General features: G+C 40.7%; 1 protein-coding gene across 1 annotated transcript; it reads right to left on the reverse strand.

Annotated features, from left to right (window-relative positions):
* Positions 1-3,605: 3,605 nt before the first annotated feature.
* On the reverse strand, positions 3,606-11,461 carry nt5m (5',3'-nucleotidase, mitochondrial). Its single transcript, XM_028568039.1, has 5 exons — positions 10,504-11,461; positions 7,918-8,018; positions 5,397-5,457; positions 5,031-5,145; positions 3,606-4,539 (listed from the first exon to the last, which is right to left on the reverse strand). Exons 1-5 carry the CDS (start codon positions 10,777-10,779, stop codon positions 4,400-4,402), a joined length of 693 nt encoding a protein of 230 aa, XP_028423840.1. The 5' UTR covers positions 10,780-11,461; the 3' UTR covers positions 3,606-4,399.
* Positions 11,462-12,215: the final 754 nt, after the last annotated feature.

Raw genomic sequence — 12,215 nt, forward strand, 5'->3', positions numbered from 1 at the left:
ATATATACACACAGTACAAATGACATGCTAAAATAAATACAGATAGCTTCTATCGTGTTGTGGAGGTATTCCGTTTCATTAACCCAAAAAAAAAAAGATGTTTATATGTCGTTTTGACATAAATACATATTAATAAATGACAGGTTGATGTTTGAAAGTCTCTAGGTTTTGACATAAATGCAGATATAAATGTAATAAAAAAAAACAACAAGAAATAATTATTGATTTTCAAATATTGCACCTGTCAACACAGAATGAAATATTCTGCAGCCTATTTTGCCGCCAATACTGCCGATGTTGTCTTTGCTGTAATCTATTATTTCATTTCGTCAATGGGAAACATACATGTGTACAGACAGCGCCGCGTCAGACACGTTTCTGGTGTGCAAAGACGTAGAAAACGCCATGCAGCCGCCCACGCAACTGACACGCAACAGAAACGCCACGCTCACGCCACGCAGCCAGTGTGCAGGAGGCCTAAGAACAGGTATAAGTGAATTTGTGACACAGATCTAATATTAACTGGCGTAGATCATGAGCACTACTTAATACAAATGTGGTGAATTGTTTGTCTTAAAACAGATGCTACTATATTGGCTTTTGGTTAATCGAGGACAACTTTCTTGTGGATTAATAATAGACACACACAAAAAAAAAGCCCTAAAAAAGAGCTTGATCCAGAAATTCATAAAATATGGTGTGTTCAAAACAAAGTTCAAAGTTTACAGACATGTGTGTAAGTAGAGCACGTAAAAACACGATTAATTCATCCCTCATTTAGAGTTGAAGTTCATTCTGACATCGAGAAATTAAGTCTTACATTCATTTAAAAAAACAAAAAAAACAAAAATTCTTGCCTAACCCCCAATAAAAACTACTCCCTTTAATATTTGAAGCTTTCAGTGACTGTTATTTTAATCTATTTCCAACACTGGTGGATGGTTTTGGCAACGTATCATGTATGTGTGCAGTTCTATGTTTTCCCTATCGGTGTATCAGTTAAGATGCATAGATTCATTGTAAAAAAGATGAAATATGTAAAAATCAAAAACTAAAAACTAAAAAAAGAGTTAAGCACCATGTCTGCTCTTTAGCGACCTTAAGAGATAGCTTTGTGCGTGTGCGTGTATATCGGCTTTACATTGCGACAGTGGTGATCCAAAGTCACGTTGCAGTACTCCTTCAAAAAGTACATCTTAACCCTCCTGTTGTCCTTGGGGTTCAAACTTGACCCGATTTTCAAAGTTTCAACACAAAAAAAATATTGATTTCTTTTAACCAAATTGCCCCCAAAAAAACAATGCAACATTCTTCGCAACATCATTGAATTCCGATGGTTATATTTTACAGCATTTGGAAGAAGAAAAAAAAAAAAGAAAACGGTTTAAATGGTTTAAAGTGGCCATATTATGCTAATTTTCAGGTTCATAATTGTATATAGAGGTTGTACCAGAATAGGTTTACATGGTTTCATTTTCAAAAAACACCCTGTTTTTGTTGTACTGCACATTGCTGCAGCTCCTCTTTTCACCCTGTGTGTTGAGCTCTGTTTTAGCTACAGAGTGAGGCATCTCACTTCTGTTCCATCTTTGTTGGGAGGCGCACATGCGCAGTAGCTAGGTAAGATCACATCAGCTAGCCGCTTGTTTCTCCAACTGCAGGACTAGCCGGGAGACTTCTTCTAAACGAGGGCGCACTTCCAACTTTGCGTGGAATAGCTGCAGAACAGGGACATGGAAGTAGTTCTTTTGTAGATGATGGTGAACTAGTGTGTGTTGTAGCAGTGTTTTGCCATTCAGAACGAGCTAGCATGCTAGTTCTAGCGTGCTACAGATTTTGAACAGCTCACCCTGACACTGAAGGCAGGACACATTCAGGAACTGGATCTCATACAAAACAGCATGGATGTTTTTTTTTTCCAAGTTTGTGTGCGTCTGGAAGCACCAGAGACACAAAATAACACCCCAAATCCCAGAAAAAGTGATTTCTTTTCATAATATGGGCACTTTAAAAACCATTTCCTGACTAAACTCTGACAAAAGTGGAGGTGGAATGAGCTCCCTATTGACATCAGAAAGCCTACGCATCTTCCGCCGAAGGCTAAAAACACATCTCTTCCGACTACACATCGGATACTGTAAACATAAAAAAAAAAAAAAAAAGTAAATATATTTCTTGAAGCTGCACTTTCATATGGCTCTTTGTAGTTTTGCTTATTTAAAGCTAATGCACTTGCTCTTACTACTTGTTGTCTGGAGTTTGCACCTTCAGGGTTGAAAGCACTTAATTGGAAGTCGCTTTGGATAAAAGCATCAGCTAAATGACATGTAATCTAATGTAATGTAAAAAAGTCTTCCTCGGATTTTAACTTAATTGTCAAAATATTTCATAATTTCTACTTTTTAACTCAAAAATGAGGTATAAAATCCTATAAATGAGGTTTATTGACCATGGATTTTGAAAAAAATAATTGTAAAACTGTAATAAGTTGGTTTAAGGGGTGTACATACTGGCGGTAGCTGGGGGAAAAGCGTAGGAAAAGGTTGAATAAAGCAAGAAAAAAATATTAAAAGGTGCTGTAGGTAGGATTGTGAAGATCCAGGACTTAGCCAAAAAATTTGAACATCGACAACTTCTCAGTCCCTCCCCCCTTCCTGCTAGAGGCCAAACGGTCTCCTAAGCCCCTCCCCCCACAAGCGAGAATGAATGCGTGTGCATGAGCAGTGATTGACACGCAGTTAGACACCCTCCCTGGCCCTGATTGGTGCATCTGAACAGGGAGCTGTGGATTTTTTCTTATGTTTTTTTTAATGACCTGGTTCATGTAGTTCTACTGGAACATAGGGTCAATTTCAGCAAATATGACAGAAAGTTAGTTTTATAAGACTTACCTACTGCACCTTTAAAAGAACAAAAAAAAAAAAAAAGGGTTTTCAGTTTTCACCCGGGAGGACAACACAAGGGTTAAAGGATGACCTGACATAACAGTTACGGCGCCTGTAGGTCCAGGTCCCTTTCTTACAGCATGCTTACGTATTGCACCTTCTCGCCAGGGCCTCCGACTCATGGAGACTTTATTCTTGTAATTGTCAGTGTGTAGTGGTGTGCCCTGTGTGTTGTCCACTAACTCATCAACACATTACTGTCAACTAGTGAGACGCCTTTTGTTAAGAACACCGGCTCTTGTACATTTAAAAACCTTGGAAATCATTTTTCGAGTTGTGAACAATGGCCTGTCTTTTTAAAACAATTTTTAAATTAAGAGAAGGTAATTATAATTTAAGACGGTTTTCTATCTTTGAAAGTGGTAAAGTGAGCACTAATGTAAAATATCGATGTGTTTTAGTTTTGGGGGTTCCGTTATGGAATGGACTTAATGATGAGTTGAAAATGTGTCCGTCTGAGTTGAGTTTGAAAAACTTTTTAAAATCGAAATAAATTAACGGTTAAGAAGTAAGTGGAATAAAATGTAAACATGATTTTTTTTTTTATTATAGGATTGTACTTAAAGCTACATTGTGTAAGAATTTCTCCTATCTAGCGGTGAAATTATATATGACAACCAACTGAATATTACTTTCTAGCATTACTTTCACATATTTGTGAAAGAACAAAGGTTTTTTTTGCTTAGAATCAACTCAAAAAATGACACAATGTAGGTTTAAGTATTTGGTTTCATTTAGTTGTGTTGAATTTCTGGGTGATTCTACAGGGATTATGGGATAGGATAGGCAAAAATAAGCCTTGGCTTTCAGCCTATTCCTTTTTTCGGTAGATACGGTGGCAAATTGTGGTAAATAATTGTTTCTTTCATCAATGTTAACCGAAATAAAATTATTCATCATCAAGACCATAGGTAAACAGCCCCAGTGTCTCCCAAATAAAATTCTGATTTTAATGAGGAAGAGAAAAAAAAATAAAAATCTAACAATACATCTCCCAAAAACATTGCATGCAGACACAGAGCAGCTCACAACAAGTTCCATGTTAGACTCCCCGTGTATCCATTTGAAATTCTATGTCCTGCTGTCACAGTTTCTTCAGTGAAATAGGTGGAAAGCTGGTTCCCATCGCACTCGGTCTCAGAGTGCCCCCTTGTGGTTGAACACGTGAATGTCCATACCCAGCAGAGTGAAGAAAAAAAATTAAATAAAATAATCACACCTGTATAATATTGTGTGAATGTGGCTGATCATTCCCCCCTGTCCCTTTTAAAATTTGACCCTCCTTCCTTTCAGAAATTAATTCTGCCGGTGCCTCGGCAAGACAGCGGTCCCTCCGAGCCTCGACACCCACCTGTGTGGTGATGACGTTGTCTCCGGTGACCCCATCACCCAACCCTACTCGTCCACTAACCGGGAAGCCAGGGCCGCCGGGGCTCGTGGGTGAAGGAGTTCCCTCACTGCCTTTTGCTGTCCAGGACGGCCCTCCAGTCGTCCGACCAGGACAGGAGTCGTCTCTGCGGGGGGCTGAGGGGAAGGTGCTTGTTGTGGCAGGCGGTGAACAGGATGTGCTCCCATGTCGGCTTGGGCTCCACGCCTGGTCAGGGAGACACGTCAGGTACAAACATTACTTAAATGAAAAACACTATAATATGTCACTGTGTAGAGGGCAAAAAAAATTAAAAAAAACACAGCTTTAGGCCACCTCAGCAGATCCACTACTGTGGCAGCTGTCTTATACGCACTAAGATAAGACAGACTTTATTACACACTGGGGTAATTATTGTGCTACAGCAGCTCAAAAGAAAGAAAAAAATTATCACACACATCAGAATAACACAAATGCACATTAAGTAGACATAGGAGAAACAAATATACATTAAGTATAAGAAATAGAAAACATAGAATTAGTTATTAGAATTAGAGATGCACCGATTACAACTTTCTAGGCCGTTTCCAATTTCCGTTGGTAGAGACGACGTGCCAGAGGGGTGGAGCTTAACAAATGATCACTCATTGCGTGCGTGCGCACGCACACACACACACACACACGCGCGCGCGAAGCACGCACACACAAACAGTCCTTACCTAGAATGTCTGGCTTGTCGTCTATCAGGAGGTCTCCGGTAATTACTGTCTTGTCCCTGGTCAGGATTACCCGCTCCAGAAAGTCATGGCCAAAATGCTTCTCTACCCAGGCATACTGGGGCACACACACACACACACACACACACACACACACACACACACACACACACACACACACACACACACACACACACACACACACACACACACACACACACACACACACACACACACACACACACACACACACACACACACACACACACACACACAATTAGATCTACTGTAATTAGAAAAAGGAAACCCAGAAGTGGTCTCCAAAGGGACCAGAGTGGTTATTATGTTGTTAATTGGCAGAGGTCTTACCTTCTCATACGGGCAGTGGTTGTAATGCTGTATGGGGCTGGTGCAGATAAAGACATCTGTGCTGCAGAAAGCAAAAGGGAAACAACAGGACCAAAAATAAAATAACATACAAACATTTTCATATACCGGCTGCTTGTACCTGACAGACACACTGGCTATTTACAACTGGGAGCAAGAGCTAATCTGGAGACAGGCAGTGGACCATCCCTGGTAGGAAAACAAAGTGAAGAATATGTGACACACCATGTAACAGATTTCCCTGATAAGAAAAAAAAAATCAGGCAATGGTGGTTCAATTAAGACATTCAGTTCCACCAGGAAATGTAAGCATACAATGTCATAACTACGCCGGCTATTTTTAGACGTCAATCCGCTGTGGCGTGCGCTTCAGCGAATGCTATGGGAAATGGCAATCGCAGCCTACACTCAAATGAATCAAAGAAGTCACGGAATACGGAAGAGCGCCAAAAGCGGAAACAGCAACACAACGTTGGCACCACACCTCTCCGTCAGTGACTTGATATCAGCAACTTACGCTGCAACCCAAGCCATGAATTCCAAATCGGTGCATCCCAAGTAAAGAAGTGCCTCATCGTGTGCATCGAAAAAAAAAATATATCATTCAGAAACAATATTTAAAAAGGAGAACTCCGGGCAATTTTTACGTAACTCTTGATATAAAGCTATAAAGTATGTGAGTACTGTCGATAGCAAAAAAAAAAACAAAACAAAAAAAAAACAAAACGAACAGAATCGGTGCTAGCAACACAGAGCTTTAGTGTCTGTTAAGACGCACAAAGGCACTCTTGGCTGTGTCTCAAACCGCACACTTCTGTCAGTATACTGCTAATGTGCACTGACCACTTCCTGCCGTAGTGCCCACTTTGGATGGTTAGTGTTGTCCCAAACGGAACACTTACGTTAAAACGCTTACCGGAAATGACGAGCCGTCGGCTCGCCCCCCGCCGCCTCTGAAAATCGGACGAAAATCTCTTAAACTGACCTTTGTTGATCTGAAATGAAGACAGAGTCAGCAACTGCACGGCCTACTTCTCGCTTAAAATGTTTTCAGAAACACGTTTCGGTGAACTATTTTCGTAAAATACGAGATCGTATTCTGAACGAGACGCCATTATGCGCTGTTGTGAAATCCGCGAGTAGCCAGACCCGTGTGACGCGTTCGTCCAATCAGCTGCCGGTCGGCGTCCCCTGGTCCCTCCCCTTTCCGCTGCGTAGTCAAGATGGCGCCCGTTTAGTGCGCCATCGTTCCACACTGAACTTTTTGATCGTTTTTAGGGGGACATCCGGGTACTTTCAGTGCACTTTTTGCGTTATCTCCACTATATACTTAAAACTAAGTGTTTGAAGTGTGCAAGTAGGCGGTTTGAGACACAGCCTTTATCTTATTCCCCCATAACTGCCGTTTTAGCCCTTGTGTTGTCCTTCGGGTCACCGGGACCCAAAGGACAACACAAGGGTTATGTACTTCCGTTTATTTTGTTGAGAATTGCTCTCTAAACCCTGTCTCTTGTAAAGTAAGTAAGAAAGTTTGTTTCTAGAGCACATTTAAACACAGTTTAAGCTGGCCAAAATGTTGTACAAACAGGCACTAAGGTGCTGTATTAACCCTTGTTTTGTCCTTTGGGTCACAAGGACCCGAAGGACCACACAAGGGTTAGCAAAGTGGGAGCTCTGGGCATTAGCTGCAGCAGCTCCGTGGTTGCTACCACCAATTCGGCTTGTTTTTTTTTTTGCTATCGACAGTACTCCTATAGGTATAGCGATCAAGATTAACGTAAAAATTGCCCGGAGTTCTCCTTTAATACTTTATTCACGGATGCATGTTCGTACGGTGATGTACATTTGTTAGTTACAATCCTGTTGAGGATAAGTTCAGCTGTTGCACTCGCGATAGTGCTGCTAGTTTAATCGTTGAATCCCATTTCGCCGTGCCATTCGCGGCCAGAGGTGTCAATTCCAGGTCCAGAAAGTAAAAGTCCTGCAATGTGTTTATTCCACCAATGAACTCAGCCAGCTGATTTCACTACTAATTAGTGAAATCAGTGAAATCAGCTGGCTGAGTTCATTGGTGGAATAAACACTCGTCACTGTTGGACCGGAGTGCTGCTGCTGTGTTCCATTTGTCATCTTAGAGGGCCATCTAGTGGCCAACAGATATAACTACACCAAAGCACTGATCATAGAGTCTAACAGACGTTTGCAATATTTATTTCTGGTGTGAACTGTCTTGACTCAAACAGTGTTTTTGTCTAGGGCTCTTACCAAAAATCGCTCTTTTTTTCCCACACCCTTTACTTTGGAGTTTTGTGCAGTTTAAAGCACAAAATCAACTCCTCGTGATCATCTCAGATACTCTGGTTGGTTTTCCGCGTAGTGCGCGCATATGTCGGCATTATGTCGCTCGGACTAAAACCTGTCCATATCGACATTTTACTATTAGATCAGCAGCATCCCAGTCAGTTTACAGATTAGATGAGTGAACTGCATCTTCAAGACCTACTTATCCATCTTGGCCATCTCCTTGACCGCCTCCACTCCTCCCGGCAGCGGCTCCAGTTCTATGAAGAAGTCTTTGGACTCCCAGATACTGATGGCTTTGTTCTGGAGTAATAAAAACACACACACACACACACACACACACACACACACACACACACACACACACACACACACACACACACACACACACATACACACACACATACACACACACACACATACAGCTTTATATCAGCGTACAGTGATAAAGTGTTGACGGTACTGTACAGCGTTCTTGAAAGTTTCAATTACGACAAGGCAGGAACTGAGAAAAACACATTTGTGGTCTAAGTTCTTATTTTATTTTACTTACTTACTTTTGAGACATGAGTTTTATTTGCGTGATATAACACAAATTAGGACAGACGTACTAGTGTAAAATAGGGCTAGGGTGATATGGAGAAAAAAATCAAATCGCACGATATTTTTAGAGCAAATACTTCGATATCGATACCGCAACGATATTGTAGTGTTGACTAATTGGTGCTTTCACTAAATATTTACCCAATGAGATTTTTGATAAATAACTATCAGTAATGTGGATATAATGACTAAGTGGGTAAAGGCAAATAATACAACAGTTACAACAGTCTGGTTAAGTTCAGAAAATGACATCACATGTCATTCCCTCTCTCGCTCCCCCTTCATGTCTTCAGCTGTCCTGTCAAATAAAAGGCCTAAAATGCCCAAAAATAATCTTTAAAAAAAACAAACAAGAAAAGACAAACACTTATGTCATATTACGATATCCAAAATCTAAGACGATATCTAGTCTCATATAACAATATCGATATAATATCGATATTTTGCCCAGCTCTAGCGTAAAATATACTTTCTTAAAAGGAAAGCCTGAAATAGTCTGTTGTGGATGTATTGGTTTAGTATTCTACCTCCAAAGTCTTTGAGTAAATACATATTTTCAACAGAAATAACTGTGAATATGAATGTGACATTCGCACATTGAAGTCACAAAATAGATATGCATTTGGCTCACTGGACTCAAACCAATACAGACAACTATGTAAAAGTGTAATGGTTCAGTATGGCAGTAGTTTATTTATTGTATAGGATATACAAATGTCTTCAAGACTCCTTATGCATTTTATCATTTAAAGGTGCCCTGCCATACTAAATCGTTTTTACTTGCATTTTTTGAAATCTGTTCGGTCCATATGTGTTTGTGTTATGTTGTGAATGTGAAAATGAACTGCTACCTCCTCGGTCAGCTCTAGCCACTGTAAAGAAATAAGCAGAGAAATCAGGCCAGTTACAAAAGCTGGTCAGTCTGACATCATGTTGCCTGAGCTCATTACTATTTATTAGCTTGCCCAGTTGGGCTGGGTAAAGGATTCTGACAGGCAGGCTCTCATTGGCTAGCTGTTAGCCAATCAGATTCAAACAGCTTAGCTTGTTGAATTTTAATGAGAACTGGCAGAAATCGAGCTGAGCCTTCCTGTAGGCTTTCTATACCACGCTAGAATGGCTTGAAACAAGGTAGCCAAGGCATTTCTTCCACAAAAAAATGTTACAGAGTCCATGGTAGAACTTCAGACATTAGGCTCGTTCGAGATGAACTGCGCCTCGCCTGTAAAGTAGACGAGAGCAGGCGGCTCTCCGGGGGGGGTGACAAAAGTCCGCTCTCAAGTCGGGCAGTTTTCCAGCCGATTCCAGCAGCATTCAGGCTGAACAGGAAGTGACACAAACACTGTGGTCCGATTCCGATTTAATAAAATGTTATCAGATCCATATACCAGCTCCTACACAGTCTCCAGTTGATTTCATTATGACAGAGTAGCTGTCAGAATGCTCTACATGCGATCTGGTGCTGATTTTAAATTACCAACAGACTGTAGATGATCCGTAATCTGAACAGATTTAGTCTCTCTGACTTCTAAACGTAACTATCAGCCACACAACATGTGTTCTGTACAGAATAAGCTTTTAAAAATCAGACAAATCGCAGTTAAAATCCCTCCGATTCAAAAATCCATAGAACGTTTATATCAAACGTCATCATGTTGAGTCGATTCTGAACCAATCAGCTGTTTGATCAGCTAACCGGCATGCATTGGGCGGCGATAGCCGGTGATCGATTCTGCGCAGACCTGGCTCATCTCGAACGAGCCTAATACCACAAAGTCATGAAATACATGTGGCACCTTTAAGATACTGGCTACTTTTAGCTACAGCATCTGTCCACTCAGATATTGAATGAAATTCATAAACAAAAATGTCAAATTGTAGTTCAACTGGTCAGCACTGTCCAATTGCATAGCCTACATTGGAGGGGATGCACTGCATGCTGGGTAATACGCTTCAACCGCAAGCTCTACAAGTGAGAGTGAGACCTTGGACACCTGTCATTCTGACACACTGATACGGTCTGTGAATAAAAACAATTAAATTATGTTTAAAATGTCACTTTTTTTTTTACTGGGGGACCTGGGGGAACCAGCTCAAGGCCTCAAGGCTCTGTGTCGGACTGTAAATGTGAATTCCTATAACATTATTAACATAGCACATGTATGCATGTCACTCAGTCACTTACACACAGGTCACTCCTCAGCTGCCCGTACTGCGTTGACACCCAAAACCCTCTCCTATCGTCCAGGGTGATGTGGGGATCTTCCGGGTATCGGGCCCGGTACTTCTTTAAGAAACCCCCCTCGAAGTCGGCCAAGACCCCGTCCATGTCAACCAGAACCCGCAGTCTCTTACCCGAAGGAGAGGAGGACGACATGTCTACGCAAATCCTCTTAAACGGATCACGGAGCAAAGTTTTCCCTCTTCCGAGTAGGCGTGTAGAACTGGACAGTAATAGCATTGTTGACTGTTGACCTGACCGGCTGCTAGCTACTGCAGTAACGTTCCCGACAGCTGTCACTGCCGTTAACTCTGTCCAAACGACGATGGAAACAGTCGATAAGTTTTCCAAACGCTGTGGCAGTTAAACCTTGTCGTTTTCGGCACTTAGCATTTTTGTGTTCTTTGCCTTTTCGTTAAGTTTTTGCTTCACTGCCAGTGTAACTTTATCATTATGGGCATTATATCTCTCTCCTAGTCAACTGCATTTGAGCTAGCTAACGCTCGGTAGCTATAGCTAGCTAACTTCAGCTGGCAGGCTAGCCGCACAGCAACGGGCAGGTCAAATGTGACATGCCTTTGGCCACAGTGTAATGTGAGCTGTTAGCATCGTTTGTCTGTGTGTATTAACTGCTCGGGCGGCTATCCATAGCCTTTTCTCAAAGCCACAGAATCTGAAACATGTGGCTGCTGGTGCTACCTGAGCAGAAACGAGTTACTGATATTGAGGCACCATGGAGAGAAAAGCTCGGCAGTGAGAACAAACTGTACAAAAGTCCTGCTTGCAGCAAAGATATTTTAGATGAACGCGATGGCTCACTCCTCCGTTATTTTGTGTGACAGCAATGTATAGGCAATTTGCAGTTATACAATTTTGCAAATTTGTAAGAAAGAAAACATTTTACCACCCCCACTATTATTATTATTATTATTATTATTATTATTATTATAGGTACGCTACCTCTGCCTAAATGTGACAGTAGGCTAATATCTAATTCTGAGCGGATAAAGCAATATTTCTGCATTTCTAAAAAGAAAAATTATTGATTGGACTGCTGGATTTACTCAAGATGCAACAATTGTTTGCTCTGCAGTCTACAGTGACGCTTTCGGGGATCCATCAGCTGTACATAAAATGCATGACATTTGAAATTTTGCCAAAGTAAATGCTTACTTTTCTATATTTGAGTTGTGGTATTTTTTTTCCCTTTGCTTATCTTCAATAATTGTAAACACATTTTAGACATGTGCCACCATTCAAAACTCACAGACTTCAGAACACTACAAAAGACATAATGGTAGTACAGCAATAAAACAAAATAAAATATCAGTATTAAGTATGCAGTAAGTTTTACCAAAGATAACCAAATTAAAATCAAGTTTATGAAGGTGATGAACCTAATAGGCTTCCATATGGAAAGTGTAAGTGAATAAATGGCAAGTCTTAAGCCACAAATGAATAAGTGTGCCTTCAATGCTTATTATAGCTCTAATTTAAATGAGCTATTCTCAGAGTAACAATTCCATAGGCCTACTTTATGTATTTCATCTGCAAAAAAAAAGAAGTACAACAGTCCCAGTCAAGATAATTTACAATAGTACTAGTATCTTTTTAGAAGTAAAATATACTTTGATGTCCAGTCTATGTTCAGTGGATCCTTAAAATCAGTTAGAGAG

Source organism: Perca flavescens, chromosome 21 (assembly GCF_004354835.1).
Source record: "Perca flavescens isolate YP-PL-M2 chromosome 21, PFLA_1.0, whole genome shotgun sequence".
Taxonomy (NCBI): Eukaryota; Metazoa; Chordata; class Actinopteri; order Perciformes; family Percidae; genus Perca; species Perca flavescens.